This window comes from Euwallacea similis, chromosome 33, assembly GCF_039881205.1.
Source record: "Euwallacea similis isolate ESF13 chromosome 33, ESF131.1, whole genome shotgun sequence".
In the NCBI taxonomy this organism is placed as follows: Eukaryota; Metazoa; Arthropoda; class Insecta; order Coleoptera; family Curculionidae; genus Euwallacea; species Euwallacea similis.
Window position 1 is genome coordinate 978103 of NC_089641.1, and position 26007 is coordinate 1004109.

Consider the following 26007-nt stretch of genomic DNA (forward strand, 5'->3'; position numbering starts at 1 on the left):
TGGGCAGCATTCAAGGTTTCTGCCAATTGTTTCAACGCTTGAGTGGGGTCTTCATTCAATAATTTTTGCAAATATGCATTTTCAAATTTCTTAGGCTGTCCTGGTTGTTCCCTGTCTTTCATATCAAAATCGCCACTTTTAAAACGGTTGAACCATCGGTCATAACTTTTTTGGGATAAAGCATGTTCACCATATGCTTCAAGTAACAATCAATAACTTTCGGCAGCCGTTTTTTTCAAATGAAAGAAGGTTATTAAACTTCCCTGCAAAATTTCATTTCCTGGTACGAAAGTGGCCATATTCAAAGCTATGAAAACTATGTTTATTGTACACTGGCAATTAACCACGACCGACTTTGAATGCGGTATGTTTACCTTTCAAGATGTTATCAATATCGTTAATTTATATTAACAAATGAATCAGTAACACCATCTGTTAGCAAAATCGACATTATTAACCGAAATTCCTATTATTTTCAAGGTTTCTTTAGGTAGAACTTTGTAATCAAAAATAGGACATTTTCCAAAAATCTTGGAATTGATCAAATGAAAAAAAATCCCGAATTCTTGAAACTTTGAAATGTTGAGCTTTTTAAAGAAAAATGGTAGGGAATGTTTTCTAATGATTTTATTTCAATGCTTTTTATATTTTAAACTCTAATTAATGAAATTTGAACCATGAATTATTTGTTAAAATTTCTTAGATTCGTCTCCCATACTATATCGCTAAATCCTTTAAATTAGGACGAGTGCTTTCATCTCTGGAATAAGAGCACCACCATAAGCCAAGCACAATAATAGCTTTGCAGCATTCTGCTTCAAATTGCGAGAATTTCTCTGCTTCATCGTACGATGACGCCACTGGCACCATCTACCGAAATACTTCTGCCAGAAACCAGTTTAATTCAATGTTGGCAGGTGTCAGCACTCAATTTTGTCACGAGAAAACTACAGCAACTCAAAAAACCTAATTATAGATCTGTTTGAATAAAAATTAAAAGAAATTCAAGACCTGCCACTCTCGGCAGCAAAGTCGCAATCTTAAATAATTAAACTATTGTCTAATTTAACCATTTAGTGTTGCCATCTTTAGCCAAAGAGGCACACCTAAACCGAAACTGAGTTGATCTCCCAACATTCTGCTTCACTTTGTCCCCATTTCATTGGTTCACTGTCCGATGTCACTACTCATACGTCTTACCTTCTCTAGGTTTGAATAAATAACCGTACCCATAATGGAAGTGAAATTGATCCCGCAACATTCTGCCTGAATCCGCCTGCAATTTAACACCTTCCTCGTACGATGTCGCTACTGATACCTTCTAACCGCTTCTACCGAAACCAGTTAAGCTTAATGTGGGCAGGTGTCAGCACTCGATCTTCCCGCCAGAAAACCACAGCCAGCAAACCTGTTTGAATGAGGACTTGAAAACTTGGCAGCAAAGCAGCAATCAGGAGTTCGTTTTGAACGCCGGTTTCGTCCGGTCCTACGAACCGGTTCCTCCCGCATATAACACGCTCCTCTCCTCATAACTTCGCAAAACAGAGCCAAAAATAGAGGCAAATGAACAATAAATTCGGCTCTTAATAAATGAAACTTGGGTTATTTCTAAGTTCCTGCAATTATTTTGGTGCGAAGGGTCCGGAAAGTGGACTTTTAGTGGGTGATTTTGACTGTTTTTAATTTTTTTTTAAAACTTGACCAAAGGTAAAAACTATCATTGCTATTTTTAAGTATGTTTCTGCGATGCATTTCAACGCACCTACGCCTCTTTGAGTTTTAGAAAAAATTGCAATTTTGAGCTTCAAAGCTGATGTCATAAATTTATTGCCGCGTTTCAGGACAAGCAAATGTCCCAATAAATAAAACCAATTGGCCAGGAAATTGATCTATTTCGGTTCCCAACGAATTGAAAAGTTGTAGTAAGACAATGAGGCTAACTTATTTTTAAATTGATTGCATTAGCCGACTGGCGTATCTGTTCAGTTTCCTCGCCGATTATTTGACATCTTATTATTTACGCTTTTTCATAGTGACCTCAAATCGCATTAGTGAAAACCACCTTTTTCTCAGAAAATGCTACTTTCATATGAACTCAAACACGCGCCTAAAAACTCTTACCTACCTAGATACTACGAAGTCCCTGCCGTAACTATTATATCTTTTGATATCTGTTCGATAAATTATTAATGCGATATCGGCAAAAACTGATCGCAAATTATACAGGCTAGATAATCTATAGGAGATTAATGATCACGTATACAAGATCAAGTGTACAGGGTTTCATTACCACAGGGAGCTAGACGTATAGTCCTTTCCTATGCGGTTATAATTACTATCTGCCTAAGGGAGCATCGGGGCCTTATGGGTTCGATTTGAGCAATAAATTTCCTTTATCGAATTAATTTTATGTTCGATTGTGTTATTGTTCTTGGGAGATAATCGTCGAAACGGGGTTTTTGGTGTAAATAGGGCCAAAAATGTAAAATCCACTTATCGTGACTGACTGGGTTCCCTTTGGTATGAACATAAAATCAACGATACGAACGTTTTGACAGACATGAAGACCATTTGCATATTCAAATCTACCAACATTCGGGAAAAAGTGCGTTATATGTAAATATTCCTAAATAAGCATTGAAATTTCGATACTAAATGAATACTGCTGTGCTGAAAACTCCATTAACGCGGATTGAAGTTTTCGGCCGTTGTTTCCTCTTTTCGGGAGATAACATCAACAATATGATACTTATCGATCTATTGAACGAACTTTTTTACCAGGATTTTTTTAGACCGATTTATGATTATTTTCCCAAAATTGATCGTCATCAATATCATTTGAGGACGACCAGAAAGGTTCTTATTAAATCTCTCTGATGTGCTGTAGACTGTAGTGGAATTATTACATCTGGATTCTTCTCAATTGTGCTTGGACGCTCAAAAAACGGGAAAAATGGATTGTAGTTGATGAATGACCTTTCAAGATGATTTTTCAAATGCTACAATTGCTGGCAACAGTTGCGTTTAACTTCTTGAAAAATCAGGGGCGGGTTCTGTTGGAAAGAGATGGAATTGAAGTGAAATTTCTCTTTGTTGATCACGTTTCCAATTTTTACGTTCTTAAGAAAGCAAGAAAAGTGCACTTAAAAGGATATTAGAAATTTTATTATACTTACACAATCGAAATTTTATTCCGGAAATCGATAAATCCGAAACACTTTTGAAAATTCCGGGACATACAGTTGCATTTTTATTATAATGAAAAGTGGGTCATACGTATTATTTCAAAATCTAATTTTTAAAAAAGCATTACCACTACACGGTGCGCCTACGTAGCAAAGTTGATTTTACAAAACCTGAAACCGCTGCGACTTTCAAAATTCAAAAATTCATAAAAAGCCGCAAAAAAAATTTCATCAATTTACGATACCAGCATCATTGAACTTGCCGTTCAATGATGCTGGTATATTCAAAATGATAACATCATCGAGTAAAATAATTTTTGTCTAGTTAAAATGAATCAAAATTTGCTAGAAAAAAGTAGTTTTAGTGTACTCCTACTTATTAGCAGTTATAGCAACATTTGGAAAAATAATAAAATCGACAATTCAAAATTCCCAGTTTTTCCAGAATCGTTTTAAAGATACATATGGGGTAGGCTCTCTTTTGTAAAACAGACATAGACTGAAACAGGCGCCAATTTTCTATTCAGCTTATCCACATTATGGTGAAAATTTGGAGTCTCATCCACTCGCAAATCTAACCCTGGAGGATGCCATGACTCACACAATTAAAAGCCTTTGAAAAGACAAAAACTGCCGGAGCCGGTTTGCCGTCATTCAATTTCAAATATAGCTGTTCCGAAAATGCAAATGTGGCATCATTAGTGCTTTTTGACGGGTGGAATTCAAACTGCTTCTCCAACAATGTGCCATTCGGAACAAGAAACGACATCATTCTCCGTTTAACCAACTTTCTCAATAATTTTAGAAAACGTGGGTAGAAGGGCCATTGGAGGATAGTTACTGGGGGAGTTACAATTTCCGCCTGCGAACCGATGAATGACAATATGAGGGAAAATTTATTTTAAACATAATTTATTATTTCGTTTTTTTCATTTTTTTAACCATTAATTGTGCTTCAGTATATCCGAGCAAGTTTTACCTATGTGCACGTCTATGGTTCATAGGGAAATAAAACGGATTTTTTTTCTATTCATAAACCTTATTAGGACCTCATTTTTTTATATGTACAGTGGCGGAGAATTTTTCAAACAGAACCTTCCGAAATTTTGTGCTTTAGGTTAGTTCAGGTTACTAATCTGATAGATAAATGATGATAGCGCACTTATGCGACAATATTCATAATTTTTTTCCAAACGCTAATATCTGAGCAATTTTTCCACCCAAGTGTAAGCCTCCAATTCGCAAGAAAATAACGCTGATTTTTTCATAAATCTTATTTCTAGCGCATTTCATAATGTAGTGTGCCGGGTTGGAATAACTATACCCGAGTTAAAAATGTAACACTTTATTAACTTCTCGATAATACAAGAGCGAAAGTGAGGAGCGAAGACCCTTTGGCGTAAGTGTAAATGTCTGAGAAGATGTGTTGAGAACTTTTCTACTGGTTCTCCCCTCTATATGTAGACTTCCCTTATTTACATATGATACACATATGGACTTCGTTAAAGTACATTGATGAAGGTGGTTTGAACTTTAAACAGTACTGAGACCTTTGGACTTAGTTAATTACATTTTTGATTATTTAGCTATATCAGACAAAGAAATTGTGTTTCTAAATAAAACTACATTTTATTTATGTTGTAACATTGCCTTTAGGTTTTCATGTAAGAGGAAAACGCATAGGCGTAACCTGGGGTACATTACAACGACATGCTAAGCACAGTGGCGTAGAGAAGGAATTTTAGAAGGAGAAATTTTTGCATTTTTGAAACAAAATGTTTTATAAAAACGTTGTTGAGATGTTTCTTGAGAAAGTGATTTCTCTAGATTATTTGTTATTCAAGATATTCTTTGCATTCCCAAAGAGAATGGAATTATTTGGTTTGCTCTGATGTTTCAGCCTAATGTTTCTTTTTCTCCATATTACTTCTCTTCGTTGTAGTTTATCCTGTTTTCTTGTAATCTCAGTTTTAGTTATGTTATTTGGCCAACTCCTTTCGTTTTGAGTTAATCCAATTAAAAGTGGTCTATTTTATACATAAATTGCTACTTACACGCTTGATGGTGTATGTTACATCGGGTAGAAAATATGGTGTCTATAACCCATTGTTGTTTGTCTGATAAACTGCTTTTAAGTTTTCGATATTTCTGTTGTAAAGGAAACTGATGTCGATCGGCAGAGAGCAAATTTACTTCAACTAAAATAGAGAGATTTCTTCGATTTTCACCATTCCATTATTTCCTAAATTGTGCTACTTTTTCCCCATTTAACCGAATCTCTATTTCTTTCCGCCAGATGACCATAGAAAGAATTAGTACATATTTACTATTTTCTAATGATGAAATTTATAGCCTGCAATACTCTGAATAGCACTTTTAAGAAGCATTATTGAATATCGTTTTCCTTATAATACACTGAGAGAAGTCCAATAGAACTGGACCAAAATAGTCAATTTCTGAGATGTTAAACACTTGATTCTAAATTAAAAATTAGTACAGATCTCTTAGTATGGTAATCTAATGCAAACCATTCAATGCAGCGAGATTTAAATATCCGTGTAATAATGCCCTTCATTACCACTTACCTACACACAATGTACCTACCCACAATAAATGTCAAATTTTACCTTCCATGGTAGTCTACTCGTATGAATCTTACATAGCTATCAGTAGGGAAATAACGTTCCTTAGAAAAATTTACATACCTATACACCATTCACATTCAAACCCTATTCAAAAGGCTTAAGCCACAAATCATAGACCCATTCAGAGGCTTATAAGTTTCGGTTTCCGCTTTACCGTTAATGGAAATAGAAAATCTCGTCATGTGTGTGCATGATTCTATTGAATTTCTTGTATCAAAGGAGAATTCCACAGAAAGATAAGAATGGAGTTATTGACCGTTTTTTAAGGCCGAAGTAGCACATTATACAACGATATAATAAATGTCGCAATATGAACTTATTTGCATGGTTTCTTGGTGAATATTACCTACAGCTGTTGTTGAGAAATTAATAACATTTATCCTATATATTAAGATTCTTTGATATTGTCGGTCCATTGAGTAGGCCAATGAAAGAAAACCTTCGCTATTAGCTGAAATGTCGGCATTTTCTACTTATTACGTAATCTGCGTTTGAGCAGAGGCTGCGCAAGAGCCTTTTTATCCAACTTTTATGAGACAAAATCGAAAGCTGCAGGGTTAATCTAGTATTAGTTCGTTTTTTTGTAGTCTCCTCTCGTTCTTGTTAGACGAGCAGCGGCCTTGACCACCATTTTTCAAGAATGGTTTTTATCCCAGGTTGAACGAACCAGATAGCCAGTAACATCCAAGATTTAGATTTTGACTATAACAGGTTTAACACACATTTGTGCAATCTCTATAAGACCCTCAAAGCTCGAATCCTCCTCGATAACATTTAAATTTTAAATTTTCGTTCTAGTATGAATGGATGTATGTCCTTGTGAGTGAATGTTTCGCGAAAAATTAGAGCGCTCTCTATAATTGAGACTTCGTTAGAGCACTGGTACCGCCTTTGGCGCGCAGGTATTCGAGAGTAGAAGATGGTTCGATGCACCAGTCAGCTACAATTACGACATTTTCAAGTGCAGGTTTCATGCACCGCCTTAGGTTGGTACTGCCTACTCGACTGTGGTACTATGTTTGATGTTAGGTGTAATAGCTTTTTGTTCGGTTTAATAGGAGAAAGTTATGGTGTCTGATGAGCTTATGCTTCTTGATATCATAACAGGCATGAGTCAAAATACTGCTTTAAAGGATTGGAGATGAGAATCCGGGTTAGTCGCTGACGTTGGCTGTCGCCTAAAGGGTGAAGTTCAGAACTTATGGGTTTAGATTTTAACTTTGAAATGTCATCGATTTTTCATTGCTAGCGTCTTCAAGCACCTCAGACAAAAGGATTAACATGTCTTTTTATTCTTCATTCAAAGTTGCTGTGATTTAATGTTACTTTGGGTTGAGCCAAAATTTTTAATATCGCCGTCCTTTATTGCGAATTCTATCCAAAAAAACTGAAAGTTATTCTTATTCCAAAACCGTTCCAGCAAGTCAACATTTGTGAAAACTGCTCTCCTTTAAAATGCTGAATTTCCAAAATTGCTTGTTGAAATTACTTCCATTCGCTATGAATTCTGGTTGAGCCAAAATACTTCAAATTACTCTAATTCTAGATCAGTTCTAGCGTGGCAAGAATTCTGAAATTTGCTCGCAGTTAAGGTCAATTTAGATTCGGTTCGGCGGTTCGGCTTCGAAATGTTGAAAATTACTGTCAATTACTTGCGAGTTCTGGTTATTCCAAAATACAGAAATTAACTCCCATTTCCGGCCAGTTCAAGAAAATCTAAGATTATGAAAGTTCACGTTAGTTAAGGCCAGTTTGATAACTTCATATCGCCGAATATTAGTATCGCTTATTAAAAATTCTGGCGAATCCAAAACGGTAAATAACCAAAGTTATTCTCATCTCACTCAAAACAAGAGAGCGCTAGTTTTTCTCTCTATAAGGAACGAGCTTTGATGAAGCTTTTTCAAAAATATCTTTCCTTTCATCTATTTTTGCTACCAGTGAAAAAATCCCTATTCGAGAGGTTTAGAGCGTTCCAAGATCATTAATTACTTACAGAAGATAACGATCCGCAATGTAACCTTGAAGAAATCGTCAATTTGCTGTTTTTAAGCTCAATTAAAATACAAAAAAATAACTAAATACAAACTAATCCTGAACTTGGTGTAATAATATGTAATTGGAATAACTTGGAGAAATCCCATCCTCTGGTCATTAATCTTACATTAGCAAGATTACATATATTAATTACGTTTATGTTAATGGTAAAAACTTGCAATTGAAAGCACTCACTGTTTACTCATTGTTTCTATTGCAGGGTGATTCAAACACATCAATTAGGACTTTCTAAAATAATCCGAACAATCTAATTTCTGCATTCGGGCACCATAAAAGGTTTTCGTCCATAATAGCCAAATCTTAAGTAATACTGCAAGTAAAGAAATCCGGGGAGCAATAATCCCCGCATTTCCTATGTAAATCCTTAAACTGTATGCAAATTTATTTCACAGGATACGAGTTTTACTGGGCCACGTGTCCTCTGGTCAATGAGTCAGGTTCTTTCGGAAAACTGCCATTAAACTAGTTTATGTTAATTCTAGAGCAGCTGGCATCGTTCAAGTGGATTCTGGACGTCAGTAAAAGTGCGAAAAAGTTTTTCTTGCCGAATAAATGTAATTGAGGTATAATTACTCTACGGAGATGTTTGGTTTTTGGAACATAAAGAACTCATGTTTTCCTCTCGTCTACACAGAATAAGAAATTGTCACCACAAAGCTTCGTAGCATAAACAGGGAAACGAAATGTTTGCGTTAACTGCAAATGAAGGATGTAACGAAAAGTAAACAAGAGAAAAGAAGCCAGACCGAATTTTCCGGAAATTGAGTGAACCAATTCCTGTTACGGAAAATGCAAACGAAAAAATCTATTCGATTCGAGTTGGAAGTAAAATTGGCATTTTTCAATCGAAGCGAACCGAAATCAGTTTGTTTTATAGCACAAAAATCGAAAACTACGGATCAGATTATCGAGCAACCCACAATGGGTTGGGCGCTAGCTTTTGTATTATAAGTTACATCATCGAGCTTCAAGGAATATTCATACTTATTTCATGTATAAATTAGACTACATTTAATTGAATTAACTTTAACAGTCTGAATTAAGTAAAAAAAAAAACCGAAACTAATAGGTCAATGAAACGGCAAAACTAAAACTAGGACCAAAGACAAATACGTACAATGTACATTTTGAGAAAGAAAAGGAAAGTGAAGGAAAACGAAAATTGAGATGGAGCATAAGAGTAACACAAATTATTGCATTCTTTTTAATTAAAAGATATTTAAACTAGAAATGGTCCATAAGAAAAGAAAAACACGCAGAAAAAAATATACGAACAGGAAACTTGAGCTTTATTTTTTTTAAAGCAGGGGCGTATCTGTTCACACGAGTGAAAAAACCGTACAGAAAACAAATTATTTGTTATTGCTGTGGAAAATCAAAAATATTTATAATAAAGAAAAATGTGTTATGCCTATGACTAGAAAAAAAAAATGATTTCTAAAGCAAAAATGTTTTCATTATGATTTAACATAAAACATTGAAGCAGAGTATGTATACCCTTAGATAAGATTTCTGAATGGGAAAACTCAGTGTTATTTCCCTGAAAACCAGGAGCGCACACAAAATTTAACTCTGGAAAAAAGTCCTTTATAGAGGATCAATTTTTATAATAAGTTTGTTAAGAACAATATTGTAGGACGTCAAATTTCCCATAATCATCACCACTCATAAGTATCCATAACAACCCAAAAACTAATCCCCTCCATATGCATAGATATCTATGAATTTTAAATAAACTTTTTTAATGATTTTACAATGCTTTTGAGATTTGAGTTTCCTTAATCTTGTCTAAGTTGTATGACAATTTCGCTTACTCAGTCACAGGAATACCAAGTATTTTTAAAATATTAACGTCATTCAAGGAAAATATGTTAGAAAGTTTTATAAGGCTTCTTAAAAGATGTGGAAATTCTCTAAGGAAGTTACAACAGAATTGAATTTCTTAGGAAAAATTCTTAATATGAAGATGAAAATTTCTGTTCCTTAAACATCTCTTTAACACTTCCTCGAAGTATTTTAGCTCTTCAAAGCTGACATTATGAGGACCATCAACCAAGATTTTAAACTGAGTATATTACTTTTATGTAAGATTATAATAAAGTTCCAATAACTTGCAGCTATTGTATTCTTGCAGCTATTGTATCCTATAAGATTTCGTGTACCATTGTGTAGATTTGGTCTCCTCCAACTCCCGGACACGATATGACAAATTCAACGAGACTTTTTTGTGTCTTTTTAAATTGAAAATTGAGACTAAAACTAGCGTAAATTCGTGATAATATGGCATAATATTCCTCTTAATCGTGACGTTCCTGCTACGAAAATCATAGGTTGTTTGTTATGGTTTTCATCGCTCCGGGCCAATCGAAGTGAACCACCATTAATGGGCATTTATGGAATATTTGCAGTGGGCTCAGAGTAAATTAGCTTCTACCGCATTGCAACTTAAACCGCCTTTTTGTCACAAAAAAACAATTCAGGAGAGGCCTATAATAATAGCACGAACTAAGTGGCACCTACATTTCCATTACTCTACTTTCCAAAATCTATGCAACATTAATCTTAAGAAGTTTTTATTTAGATGCGGACATAACATTAGTTGGAACCTGTCCATTGCAGAGAAGCTTAATTTATTAGAGCCACATTGAAAATTCATTTGATTCGGTCCTGGATCATTAATCTTATTTTTCCCTTTTGCTGGAGATGAGTCTTCCGGGAAAATCGGAGATAAGGGTAAATGTGGCAGTGGAGACATGGAATCTAATAAATATAAGCATGAAACCACCCGACAATACGCTGAAGAGTTACAGGCAAACTCTAGGTGAGACGTCACAACAATCTAACGCTGATATGGTTTACGGTTATCTCGGAAACTGCTTTATTAAGCAAACTTCCACGGCATAAAGGAATTGCATAATTTAATACCGAATGCGAGTCACAAAGTGCAATATATGGCAGTTATAAATTAATACTACAGATACAGTTATTGGCAATACCGCTGATTACAAATTGTAAGTGGGCCTTTTTAGGAAAGGCCTTATCTAACAGAGTGTGTAAAGAGAACGCCCAAGAAAAAGAAGATAAACGTGATAAATAAATGCAAATTCAGTACAAAAAAATGAGTTCTTTAACAAAAAGAGCTTTATCTTAAGGTTCACTGGTCCCTTTAATCAAGTCCAATTTGCTTCTGCTTGGCTGTTTCCTGTTATTCCAAAATATTGGCTGTTAAACTCAGTTCCCGACTCGTACACGGAATGGAACATAATGGAAACAGGGAAGCTCTAATAGTCGTAAATATGACAGAGCCTTTTATTGGACCGTTTATCCTCTGTCTTCCGCAAACAATCATCAACTTAAAACGTTTTATAATCTGGAGTTTGAAAGTACGGGTAAGAGGGCTCGTAATTCTTGCTGTTTATATGGGTTTCCCATGTTACTTGTGCCAAGAATATATTTCTCTTCACTTTCTGAAATATTGGAAAAGGACTGAAAAGTATGAAAACATTGGCACATTCAGTGTTTGTGTTTGTCGTTATATGTATATACGAATATTGACGCGAATTTGACACCTTTATACGGCACAATCTTTATCTGACAACAAACAACAAATTATTTCAATTATTTCTTGAGACTTTTGAAACTTAAAAAAAATAATTTTAGCTTTTCTTCTAGACTTTTTCGAAAGTTAGTCACCCAAAACTTATTTTATTTTGTAGTGAGCTACTGACCGTTTGTACAAGAATATAAGGAACAAAAATAATGGAAAATTTACCCCACTGTTAACATTATTTCTTAATATTCGTATATCTATTATAAATAAAAATACACATGCATAATGACATAGATGACTAGGAAAACTGAATCCATTAGGTACCTCCATTCATACGACTACGTTTTACCTAATCCTAAAATTTCAGTAGAAACGACAGTTTTCCCTTGGCGAATTTTCAAAACAAATATGCCATATAGGTATTTTTTTTAATAAAAATAAGCTTAAGAAAGTTTCATATTCAAATTAATGCAGGGATCCCTATAGAGGCTACAGCAGTACCTTTACACATAAAATTAACTGCGTAAAACTTTGCTCTACAAATTCAAAAGAAACAATGCATTTGACTTTCACTAGTAAATTTTCGTGAACTTAAAAAAATAGATTTTTATATAACGAAATGGATTATGTTTTTTTTTATGCCGGAACATCTATGTGGATGGGGTACTTGATGATTTATTTATACATCTTCCCCCCCCCCCCTCCCCCCCCAAAAAAAAAATTCAGAAGAAATGTTTGAAATAGTGAACTTTCAAATTAAACCTGTCAAAAATATGTTTTTTAAGAAAATAGATTTTGGAACAATTTTATGTTCAACGCAATGTAGAGACGTTTATAGAGTGTACAGTGGCTCATTTATGCGACTTTACCATATCCAATTGTATTGACTAGTTTTGCAAGGAAAGTTTGCCAAAATGAATCTGCCAAAAATAAGTTTTTTTTTTATAGAAAAATAGATTTTCGACACATTTTAATGTAGGACATTTCAAAAAAGTGAGGAATTCTAACAAAGACAACAGTTTTGAATTCTCCAAATTAGGGGTCATTAACGGAAGAACGTTTGACGAAATAGCATCTCTCCTGAAACAAAAAAAATTACCTTTTTTGTTAGTCGCTGCCCATAAAACTTCATTAATACCTTTCATTAATATTCTCCTTTTGGAGCAATTAATAAATTTGCGGTTTTCTATCATTTATCTCCTTAGCACGCCGGACTGTTTAATTAGCCCAGAAGAACATCAAATTCGGACATTTGCGGTACTTTTTCTTGTACCTGTGGTATAAAAGTGTTCTTGAGCAGGTTGCAGGTCAGCATCCTTTCTACAAAAGGGCGTTGCTGAGAAATGTCCTATTAATAATTCTGACTGGTGAATGTACGTACATGACTAAAACCACATTATTTGTTCAGAGCTGAACAAATTCCTATTGCTGTGATGATCGAGTGGCTGCTAAGTACAGATTACTTACTGCCTTCTAGCAATGGGCGCTTTAAGAGGCCTTTGCTCTACTCTTAATCAATAAACAAAAAACGCCATTTATCAAAAAAGAATGTAATTGCCATTTTTCATAATTGGGCAGCGACAAAGCCATTTTACGAATCTAATTGAGGCAATTTGGTCCGGAATAGCGGCGATAATGAACTTGAACATCAGTGATGCGCGCCCTCGGGCAACGAGACGTGAAAAAATTCCCCAGCGTAATAAAACAGTAATTATATCGAGAAGGAAGTAAAATGTGATAGTTTTGTATGTGTCAAAGCTGAAAAATTAACTGTATCTATTCAGCTTGTTTGGTTTAAAATTACGCAGTACAAAAAAAAATGGAAATACCGTTAACGAGTAATGAAGAAGCGTCATTTTGAGTCACGCTTACCCTGGCAGAGTACCGAATTTGAAATTTTCATGGGAATATCCGGATTTGCGGTCGTAGCGGTTGAAGTGGGGAACCGTGGACTCCAAAAAAAATGGTCAATAACATTGATGCTATCCAAACGTATCCGAGATAAAGGTATCGGTGGAGACAGCCAATTTCCAACTCCTATTTTATGGCATACAATAAATTTGGCCCAATTGCTGCACAAAAAACTAACTTTCGGTACCCGGAGGGCGATAATAGGGAAACACGGATACAGAACCGAAAAAGACAATAAAGAAAGTCGAGAAAACCTCCAATTTCTCACTCAAGTGTTTTTATGACCGCCGCTGGCGGATTTTCGTATATTGTAGCTCGGGAAATTAACGCTTTGGGACTGTATCTGTAAACTTAAATTTTCTTTATGTAACACCTTGTTTTGGGAAATAAAAGAACGATAATTTGGATGTCGTTTTCACTCAAATATGTTATTGAGAGAAGCGCGTCCGGGAAACGTCTGGCAACATAAAGGTGCATCCTCTTCTCCACATCCTTCCATGCTCCTGTTCAAAGAACAGAACTGTGCCATATTCCCTTTTAAAGCTTTGTCGATTAATAAGATATTTATTTGATACGAATCAGCTTTTTGCAATTTTCTCCCTTTCGTATGAACAAAATCTCGCGATTTCCAATTATATGGCACACTCCACTAAACCGTCTTTTATGTTCGTGGAGCTCATTGAAATGCGAAATTTTCGTTCAGAATAACAATATTCCACATCGTTCACTTTCGACTTTATGGGTAGGTTCAAAAATCTTATTACACCAGGCAACATTTTCCATATCGCAGACACAACAAATGCTACGAATTTTATTGCCAGTCTGCCGTGCTTTAGCCCTGATTTATTTTTAAGGGAACTTTCGAACCAAATTAGTCAATTTAGAAGTTTGAAGTTCGAGTTCGCCTCGGCATTAATAACCAACGTGAGAAAAACAGAACATTTGAGTCTTTTATTCGCTCAAGAAGTTGAGTTTCGAGTCCTGCAATCGACGGCTGAACACGTTTTTGGTGTCGTTTGCAAGCAGGAGAGCGTGTTTCCATGCACGACAGCTCTCGCCATAAAATATCTAGAAAAGTGCTGGAGTTGGGTGTTTTGTCCTCGGATTTGTCCGACATGGAATGTAAATGGGGTTATTAGTTGGTGGAAATTTCATTACCTTCTTTACTGTATTCGTTGAAACGTTCAAAATTTAGATATTTTCAAAATACGCGTTAAACGCTCCATTAATGGAGCACCGAAATTTTGGTTAAATAAACCTCTAAAAATTGAATGGTGATCCTAAAGGTACGGCTTGTATGGCTTAGCTTGCAGCCTCAGACTTCTGTGTTTATTCACCACTTCAGATGTTTGTTCGAAAATTTGAAATAGGAGAACTAGGCGGCTGAAGAGGGTGAAATCTGAATTTTCCAGTTTTTTTATCTAAAATTTTTATTTGTCCAAGTCTATGATATCTTGCAGCTTTAGATTTCTGTTTCAGATTGATTCCTTAAATATTTATTCCGAAATTTTAAATAGGGGATTCATGGCTCATTGATAAGGGGGAAAACCATAATTTTCTCTAAAATATGTAGCTATATTTTAGTTTATCAAGCTATGATTCCGTCTATTTTTCCCAAATTTTTCTGCGTTTTATTGTATCCTCAGATTTCTGCTTCAATTTACCTCTTTAGGTGTTTGCTTGCCTAGAAATAGCTAATTTACGGATGGCTGAGGATTCTCTAATATTTTCTAGAATTTACTAGCATTTTTATCTCATTCTTTTTCATCAAACTATTTTGCTCACTGCGCATATTTTCACCGACGTTTCTTTACGTCGTTTTGTATACCTAAATTTTTTAAAAATTTAATTTTCCGGAAAATTAGTCTTCATTATGACGCGTCAAGCTATTTCACTCACTGCGTATATTTTTTCTCAAGTTTTTCTAGGCCATCTTGTATCCTCGGACATCTCCTGTCCTCGAATTTCTGCTTCAAATGTTGTCATCATTGCTCAGTTTCGGTCGGTTGAAGAATTAAATAATTTGATGAAACGTGCCTGACATAAGACGAGACGAGAATCCATTGAGACAAGATCACCAATTACTTATTACAATTCCGACATCGACACAATATAAATACATGAACGACGGCCATTTTAATGGCTCTTCATACATCACATCTAGCTTATTCCTGCAAGTCAACAAACTATAATGAATATTTAAATTTTTCATTGGGTTTTGCACCATGAATATTAAGAACCGAGGCAGGAAACAATCGATTTCCTGCAACTTGCTTATGTCGCATAATTATGATGTGTCTAGTTAAGTAAGCTCGAGTTTTCCAACGATATTATACTGGGAAAGTCATAAAGGTGAATACCGTTAAAAGGAAACTACGGCGAGGAGCTCCATATGGGAATCCTTGACACCCTTAGAGGGGTATTCTACATTAATATCAATCACCATGTTTACTTCCAGGGACCCTTGACGAGGATTTTAGATTTTTTAGGCAAAATCTCGGTAATTAAGATAAGATTTACATAACGTTAAAAGACAATTGCCCAACAAAGCTCGTCGGGTTGAAGGCTTTAGAAACTGAGGTACTTCAACGGCCTAATAGTTCAAATACACTTGTTACGCGGTCTGTTTGTGGCAACCGATTATTTCCGGGGTTACTTCTGGCTTAAGAAGCGGTGACGACAGCTTCAGGTCACCAGCAGACTTTCGTTACCTCAGCAACCTCATTAAGCTTCTGCAAGCCCTTATACGAGTGCGATTTGATATCCCATTGAAAGTCATCCCAAAGGTATCGGCCCTTCAAGAAATAACCGCCATAATTCAGCTAAACTCGGGTTTTATCTGTTATGTTGGTGAAGCGATAGTTCGATGGGATAAATCTGGGCCCAGATTAATGGTGCGGTTGGCGGTTAATGGAAAATTCGTGTTTTATGCCGATACGACGCGATCCTTAGTTTGAAACTGGCAAATCTGCTTCCGTAAGCCCGCACTAAAGGTTCAGTTTCAGGAAGGGTGATAAATTGAAAGCCCTATTTGCGGCCGTTTGGTATATTCATTATGCAAGTTTACATTGTAATCTTATTATTAGGGAGCTCCATGGAACTGTTTGGCTTAAATGGGCAGTAATTTCGCCGTAATTAATCGTTGAAGTTTGCGGCACCTTCGATAGTTCTCACACCCCAGAAGGTAGACTTGAATAGAGTATTAAAACTTATTAATCTGTCAAGGGTTTATAACATACACATCACTGTAAGGATCAAGTTGCTCGAAACACTAAAACTGAGTAAATGGCAATCAGGCAATATTAATTGCTCTTGGTATTAATCGAGCAACCGCAAATTTGACGAGCGCTAGGTTGCCAGACTTCGTAAATTTTCCAAAAAAACGTACGAATTTTTCCTGAAATTATACTAATATCATCCTTAACTTTTTCACCTTGCTTCCTACCAAATCAGCCTCCTCACCTTTAGCCCCGAATGAAGTTTCCAGCTTTGCAATCCTCTTTCCGAAATTACACTATTATCATAAACGAATTTTTAAACCTCCTTCCTTTGCTATTTCTCTTTCCGAACTCATAGTTTACAATCTCTAACAGGACTACTAGATGGGAAATACTAGTTTGTAATTAGCTTCGTTCGCTCAAAAATTATACTATTATCGTAAACGAATTTGTTTGACATTCTGGTTATTTATTTATTCCCGTTCTCTGTTTATTAATATCAATTAGCATTTTTACATTAGAATTTCTTTCCGAAATGTACTGATGTCAGGCACGAATTTTTTTTCTTGCCACATGTCCTTTGAGTGTTGAAAGAAATAGAATTCGTACTAGTAACATATGCGATTCTGTCTTCGCCCTCGCTTTCTACTGCTTAAGTTATCTTACTAGTTTATTTATTATGCTATTATCGATTTTCTGGAAATTGCTTAATTTTTTCTGAACTTCACAATTTCTTCATTTCATCATCATTAATTTTTCCTGAACTTCTCTAATTTCACCACAAATTCTCAATTTAACCAGAACCAACGTGAATATTCAGTTTACAAATGGGCAAGAATACTGGTATACCCTCGCGGATTTAATGCTAATCTCAACTAACATGTCTACCAAAGAATCTCTATATTGATGCCACAAATTAGCATCTAAGTATGGGGATGTTGAATACGGTAAGAGATATAGATTTGGTCAAAGAGGCAAATTTACATAATATTATGAGAAATTAGAATATTTTTTAAAACTGGCAAAATGCCGAACATTTCTGTAGGTATCCGGATAATGGAATATGCCACATTAACTTTACATTTTCGTAATTATAGGCGCCACATTAGGAATACATATTGTATTTTAAATTATTGTACTTAAAATATGTAAAAACTGATGGATTTACACCCCTGTCACCTTTTGGATATTGGAACCAAATTTCTTAAGGTCAGTTACTGCTGAGAAAATGGCAACAAGGAGACAATCATTTGTCTAAAGCACATGGTTGATATATTAAGCTGTCAAATGAGTGCGACAAGGACATCGCAATTCGGTCGCCATAGATCTCACGAGGCCACGTTGCCAGGTTTCGAAAAATGTTCATCAATTCAGTTTTTGATATTAAAAGTTAGTGTTGAGATTTACAACAGTTGTTCAAGATATTATAAATAGACAAGAATAAAGCGACTTTATCCTGTTTATTTTTGGCCCAAAACAGCTGTTTTAACCACGAGAAATAATAAAAGTATCATATTGTTTTTTGATGTACTACTAATTAGCAATAAACGTGAAAATATAAATAGTTTTTAACGCTGATGCAAAACAGTTTGACGTGATCCGAAATTCGATGACAGTTGATTTGTTTGCGTTGGCATTACATTGCGATGTTCATTTTATGTTGAAAATCCAATATAATCGTCATTCAGTAATGTAACATTTCACCTTCCAGAGATCCCAATCTGTAACTAAATGTAGGTAAACGATCCAAGTATTGTTATTAAGTGCATGCCTGGAGTCTGCAAATATTTAATCATTAATTACCGACAAGATAAATAATTGAAACGTTTAAAACGAGAATGAATTGAGGTGTTCTGAATCTTTAACGGCCAGCAAAGCCCATTTCCTCGGTAGGTGTTGGTTTAATAACGTTTTAAATTGCAAATAGTATATACATTATAAACTAAGCCCCAGGACGTGAGGAAGCTATTATATTCATTTAAAAGATTCAGTGTAGAATATGCTTCCATTAAGAGTTATTACAGAGCCAAAGAGTAACATATGGTCCCGGGCCGTTCATTCTTCGAATAGGAGAAATATTTGTTACACGGATTTCCATTTGTGTGAGTTGTCACAAACACTTGGCAAATCGATCATTTTTTCAGGACTCAATACTTTATTGAAATCGCTTTTTCTATTTTCATGTACTTGTCAGCAGACTTTAACTGATGATAAAAATCTGATTAAATTTCAGTATTTCCTTGACAACAAATCCCGATTTATTTGCTAGTTTATAACCCTCAGCTTCAATGTTGTCCAAACGCTTTCATCGTCTTTAATTCGATCAGATTCCCTTGAAACCCATTCAAACCCATGAAACCTCTTCAGACGATTTCAGCTACAATCTAAGATCAGCTTACAAGAAAGATCAGAGGCGGAAGAATTACTGATTAAAAGTAGAGACAATTCTGGGCTAATTTACTGCGAATTTATAGCTTTTATGGTATCTCCAAAGAAATAAAATAAAGGTTGAATGCAGTCGGATCAATGGGTAAAATGGAGTTCTTGGATCTGTGCGAAATTTATTTTATTTCACTTCTAGTACATTACCTTTTTTCAATCTTTCTTTTCCTGTCTGCCTTGAGGGAAATTGATTTTGATTGGCTGTTCTGGTTGAGGTTCACCTCTCAGTCAGGCCTAACCTGAATTAAAGTCGAATAACAAAATATTAAAATATGTTTAACTTTAATTCATCTTCTAAAACCATCCAAGTTCAAGATATCCAAGTCATAGAGAAAAGATTAGAAAAGACAAGATACAAGTAAATATGAAAGATTTGATAAAAAAATAGAGAACGGAAAAGAATTTTAAAAGAGACTCAAATAAGCCACTAAATAGCATTTCATAATGAATCTCATACGCGATTTTCTCTACTTTTGCTCTACGATGAAGAAATCTATAAAATATACCGGGTGGTCCATTTAACTTGACAAATCGGAATATCTCGAAAATTACGCATCGGATTAAAAAAAGTTCCAAATGAGATTTTTTTCTTTCAAAAGGGCCCACTGAATGACACCAACCATGACTACCACCTGGGGGTGGGGTAGGGGTAACTGAAATTTTAAATTGCAACCTTCATTTTTTATTGCGGAGTCGAATTTTATGACGAAAATTACATGGGTTTTGTCTGAAACTTTTTTTTTGAATCGCGACAGATGGCGCTATAATCGGAAAAATATGTTTTATCCTGATTCAGGAGAAAAGTATCGTGTCTTTCGTTTTTTAAATGGAAACTTGTTCTTTTTTGGATCATTCGATAGAGTTTAAAGAAAGAAAACCGTCTGTGAAAAAAAAATTTATTTCACTTATTATTAAATTTATTAATAAAAAGTAAAACAGGTTTTTTGTTTTATTTATTGGCAGTACCTTGATAAAAATATCATCAATAAAAAGTTTACCATTTTTTTCACTGTCTTTGCAAACGATATAAAATTTAATGTTTAGTTTGTTGTGTTGATTAGAATTAAAATTTAATTTAAAAGTTTATTTATAAATTTAATAATAAGTGAAATTATTTTTTTCACAAACGGTTTTCTTTCTTTAAATTCTATCGAATGGACCAAAAAAAGAAAAATTTACATTTAAAAAACAAAAGACACAATACTTTCTTCCGAAATTAGGATAAAACATATTTTTCCGATTATAGCGTCATCTGTCACGAATTGAAAAAAAAGTTTCAGACAAACCTCACGTAATTTTCGTTGTAGAATTTGAATCTGTAATAAAAAATGGGGGTTGCCATTTAAGATTTCAAAGTTACGCCCGCCCCACCCCCAGGTGGTAGGATTGGGGAGTCATGGCCGGTGTCATTCAGTGGGCCCTTTCGAAACAAACAAAACTCATTTGAAATTTTTTTCAATCCGATGCGTAATTTTCGAGATATTCCGATTTGTCAAGTTAAATGGACCAACCGGTAGATTGAAGCTACGCCCTGCATCCGTAGAACTACAGTGACCATTGTCATTGGGCCTATTGGTCCATTGAGTTATGAAATAAACGCACCTGCGCTCATTGTGTAACCAGTTACGTAACGAAATTAGTTTCATTACTGATTACGATGACAAAAGTGTCGTTTTATTTGTCAAAATCTAAAAAATAATAATTTTTTACTTGAACGCTTCACTCTTTGCAGAAATACCTTTAACGTTTTCCCGACATCCACATAATTACTTACCGTTCTTCGACTCCTTTAAATCTTTTAACCGCATTTCTGTGGTCCTCCTTTGGCATGTCACTTCCACTCTCTGAGATTTTAGATACATTTACTCAGTTTTTATAGTTTTATATGCTATTATATCCAGTGTGAGTCAGGATATCCAGAAGTGAAGTGTCCTGCCGGAGAACAAATAAGATCAGATTTTTCGTTCCAGGTAGGGGTCCAAATACTTCATAATCCGTTCTAGAGGCGATTTATGTCTTTAGAAAGTTACGTAGAAAGGGTGATTTAGCTCAGGTTGAAAGAGCAAAGACCAAATGTCGAAATAGGATAGAACAACTACAGAAATGCTTGAAATTCCAATAATTAAAAATCATTATTTTTTTAAATTTGCGGCACATGAAAGCTTAGAAATAACAAACACAAAAATTAAGATTTTTAGCAATTTTCCTTAAAAGCGTCGCTTTTGATACTCTGATAGACCGGAATGGTCAGAGTAGTAGCGAATTGTATAGCAGGGGGAATATACAATAGTAGTATGGTAGTGGGTATATATCTACTCCCTTCTTTTGAATGGGTGAATAGAGTAATGGCCTAACCTGAATTAAACTTTTTTTAGTCCACATAGGTCTCGCTCCACAAGACGGACCCTCCTCTTACTGAAGGAGAGTACCTTATCACATTCAAATGACAGAAGTTTCTTCCAGCGAAAGGGGGATCCCGAAAATTCTGTGTCTAAAACGTACCGACCTATTACACCCCCCTGAAAAGTGATATAATAAGTCTGTTTCTTCCATACTGGAGCGTTTCCAGAGCGGCTCCAGTCCCAGGAGATACATATGCTTGATCGGTTTGCATGACCTGTGAGGACTCCTGATCGCTAACCTGAACAACGAACTTTTAACTTTTGGGTAGATTAAGTACATTCCTTAAAATTGCTTGCGAAGCTCGGAAGGGGAAGGGGACTCGAACTTGAACTTTCAGGACTTGAATTTAAACAGGCTGAAGTCGAGTGAATCGACTTATGACTTTTCGCTTTTTAGATAGAGGAGGAGCATCACCATGTGAAAAGGAAATTCGAAACTAACTTATAGTGCGATTCTATAAAAATTACTATTAAAGCAAAATTGGGGGATGTCGAATTGAAGCAGGCGAAGTCGAACTTTTGAGGTAAGTCAAGTACATCCCCGGATGAAAAATTCTTATCAAAGCGACTCATGTGGGTCTAGACAAGGAAAAATGTCCTGCAAGCCTGTAAGCCAACTCGCCTGGTCTCTTTAATCGTTTAAATCAAAATCTCTAATTCTGAATTTCAATGTCTCCCATGTAACTTTGGAAGCAAAAAAAGAACCCATGTAATCATAAACAAACGATACTCGTTTAGACCCAACTTCCCTAGTTTACACTGTTTCAGCAAATTCATGGATCCTTTGTATTTGCAAACCCAACATGATAGCACAATAGTCCTCTTTAGGCTATATGCTAATGTGTTTTACCGTAAAATGCAAATTGTTTTTTGTTGTAAAGTTCCATTGCTGATTCCATTATGTCGTTTGTAATGAATGATGATACCTTTGTTGGCAGTTTCCTAGCTTTCCTATAGCAATTATTACCTATATCTATTACCTTCTTGCAGTTCGCGGTCTGATGGTATGCGGCGTAAAATCCAATTTCCTAAGCTTAATCAGAATTGATTAGGTTCCTCTATAGTACTAAAAGATTGCTAAATTGTCAATTACTCGCGGTCATATAATCGCGTTTTCAAGGCTTTGAGTTGACACCTATGAAATTGAGGATTCACTGCCGCACTTTATCTTCTTGTGAAATTCCAAAACCCTTGTTAATTCGAATTTATTTCATAACTCAGACTTGCCGCATTAAATGCAAATTTGCGTGCATTCTATTCAAAAACATTCAAATGAACTTAGCAGGATAGTGGTTGTAATATACGTAAGTCACAGGGTATAAAACAGTACATTACAAATGGGCCCAGCTTTGTCTCTGAGGTATTACAGGAAATTCTAGAAATTGTTTTATGAGAGCTAACCGAGTATACATTTATTTCATAGTAGCTTGTGTCAGGGGCGTTAAATATCACACAGGAAAAATTAGCTTGAGTTAAGTGTCAAGAAGCGTAAATAGGGTCATAAAATATGCACAACAAAACAGGTTTTGCGGAAATTAATCACAGTCTGGCAACTTGGTTGGGGCAAATTGGCCCATATGGCCTCATTGACAAATGAGTGTCGCCTTGTTGCCATTTTCTGTATTTCGAAATACAAAATCATCCACCTTCAGAACGCATCGATGGACAATGAAAGAGGTCGTCTTTCTGGTCTACCGAGCCGGACTTGTTTTTATTATTAAAATAATGACAGTGGTTCTGCCAATTCGGGTGCAATGCACCCGAGATGCACCTTGCACGGGCACTGTATGGAACCAATCAGGAGCGTCTCTTACGTAATCAACTGAATGAGATTTCTTCGTTTAGCTGTAAGACGGATGTTCCCTATAAGATATCGCGTTTCTGTTGAGAGTTTGCCCTGGTGCATTCCAAAAGCTGATCATAAATAAAAAGGAAATAAAGTACGATTTATTCTGGTCTCATGGGGTAGTTTCCTGAAAAAGAAGTGTAACTGGAAACGAAACTGGAAACGTCCGTTCGCGAGGGAAATGCCAGCGAAGTCTCATGACAATTTCTTTTCGGTGTCGTACGATTTAAGTGAACTTTGTTTCTTTGGAAATGAGTTGTCACATGACCTTCATAAGTTGAAAAGACGAATGATGTATTTTTCGTTTATTAAAAAAGCCAAAATTATTTGAAATATACAGGGTGTCTCAAATATTTATTGGCTGGTCAAAAAATTTGCCGTACTCTGTATGCCTACAAATATTTTAGATTTGTCCCGAAATTCTAGGAATATTTCATTGCTCCGCTTTACTTTATATCGTTTTCAAGATACTTATTTACATATGAATGATAAAAGAACTGTATCAAATTTTTACCATAAAATGTGCCACACATGCTTTTTAGCACATTGAGTCAGATTTGAAACTGGTGTGAAGGCTCCATGCCATTTTGCAACACAGTGGTAACGATTCCAAAAATAGTAGCAAAAAAATTATTTTCTTATGCGTTAATTTGATATGAGTTTGTTTGGATTGTCTTCTAGAATTCTGAAACGAATTTGGAAGACCGTCCTGGCATTTTCGCCCCAAATATGCCCAGAATTAAAACGAAAGTCTCCTTTATTGGTAGTCATTCATGACCGTAACATTAATCCCATATGCATGCTTCTATGTCCGTCATCTTTGGACAACAGTTTCTTTCTTCTTTGGTTAATTAATCGTTGTTATTGGCACACTCGGTGTAATACATTTCCTGCATTAAATATCTCAATTACCCAGCTGCCTACAACAACCATATGACCATGACTAACTGTTTCGAATCATTCAATCGACGATAACTGTGGGAAAAGTCTCTTTTCACATACTTTTTGCCATGTAACACGCAGCTGCTCGACCTTTAAAAACCCTTTTCCTGCAATCCTGCTTTCTGTGTTTCATCAAATACAAACAAACCCTTGTCTATTGTTCAAACAATTCAGGTGTGGTACCAGCAGCTGGGGCTTTTGTGTAATACCATAAGCCAGATGGGCAGAGTGTGCGTTGTACGAAGTTTTTTTAGTAAATGTAGCAGTTCTAAACGCAGAGTGCACTAAGCAGCATCTATCTTTGTTCCAGGTGCATGTGCAGCGAAGGAGAATGAATCACTAGACCCCCACTGCACGAAGAGATAACCACTAGGACAAATACATAATGGAAGACAACAAAAGCACGTTTTTAGTCGACTCGGTATAATTTAGTCAACGGCGCGAGTCGGTGGTACTAACGAGGAAGTCGCTGGTGGTGCCGATAACTTGGTATATGGGATACCAGTCCGGTGGTCGCGGAGGCTAACTCGAGTTTAGGCAAGAAAATCTCTCATTAAAAAATATTTGTGTCAGTTTTCGAAGTTAATTATTGAGAGGAAGTTGTTATCGCGAAAGATAAAGTACGATTGCAATCAAAACACCTGGTTTACGAGAAACCAGGAAAATCTGTGCCAAAAACGGAAATCCATTCAGTATTTTCTTTTATTATCAGATTTGACTTAATCGCCTTGTAGTTGAAATGTAAAAGTGTAGTGCGGATTAAGTGCAAAAATGCCTTCGAAGAGGCAGTACGACCTAGTGCAAAATGACGACTATGATACTAGGATACCATTGCATCCCGAGGAAGCATTCCATCATGGCATCACTTTTCAAGCCAAGGTGAGTACCTACTTGCAGTACCTACTACCTACCTGCATTGCAGCTGAAACATGTTCAAGGCAAGTGGGTTCACGGTCCTCATATGTTTCCCAAGATCAAGGACCATTTAAGAATGGCAGATGGAAGGTACCTTCTCGGTCTATTTCTATTTTTACCTGTTGCTTTACAATGGGTTGGTTAAATTGATATTTTTAGAATCCGTCCAGTGTTGTTAGAGCAAATTTCAATGCATCTCAGTGATGCGTTTTAATTTAATATTAGTGGACGGCATCTATAATGAATAGAACTTCAACAAATAACTACAGGCAGTTATTAGCTGATCTATAAGCTCATACACATGATTAAAACAAAGGGTATAATGTGGGGGAGTGAGCGGAAATTGGACCATTACATTAAATATGTAAGATCCAAAGGGAGCTTAATGAAATATTTAGCTGCTACACCCCGAATTTTCAGCTATTTAACACTGAATTGTTTAGATATGAATGGAACTTGATGGACGTAGTCCAGGGATACTTGATTGATGTGAACAATTGATGATTTGAGAGTGTTTAGTGAAAGAAATGGTTTGGGCAAAACTTTTAGTAGGAAAGTTTTCGGTTTTAATGGAATCCTTTAATGGATCCCTTGGAAAAGTTGTGAAACAAAGGCGTTTTGGAGATAATTTTTCTGCCTCAGTTTTTTTGTACATTCGGGTTAGTTCAAGATTTTTCTTGTTTCAAATTCTGAGCCTTATACGAAGCTTACAGGGTGATTAATGGAACGATATGGTGGTGCTTAACGAGGGACACTTTAATGGAAAGTCAACTAAATTTTAAAATAAATTTGGAAAAGTCATACCACCTTTAGAAACTGCTACGCCACTGATTTTTCTCAATTATGCCCCGAGAGTACTCTAATGACACATGAAACGTAAACGGCGATTCATT

The 26007-nt window shown here is 35.6% G+C and overlaps 1 protein-coding gene across 2 annotated transcripts in view; it reads left to right on the forward strand.

Moving 5' to 3' along the window:
- Positions 1–1458: 1458 nt before the first annotated feature.
- LOC136418243 (carboxyl-terminal PDZ ligand of neuronal nitric oxide synthase protein) overlaps positions 1459–26007 on the forward strand; it is a 65816-nt gene continuing 41267 nt past the window's right edge. The window contains exons 1-2 of one of the 2 annotated variants that reach the window (XM_066404248.1): positions 1459–1707; positions 24510–25078. In XM_066404248.1, the coding sequence (XP_066260345.1) occupies positions 24971–25078 (108 nt within the window). In that variant the 5' untranslated portion in view covers positions 1459–1707; positions 24510–24970. Of the gene's footprint in view, positions 1708–24319; positions 24437–24509; positions 25079–26007 lie in introns of those variants that run through there. The other variant, XM_066404249.1, reaches the window with a different exon arrangement.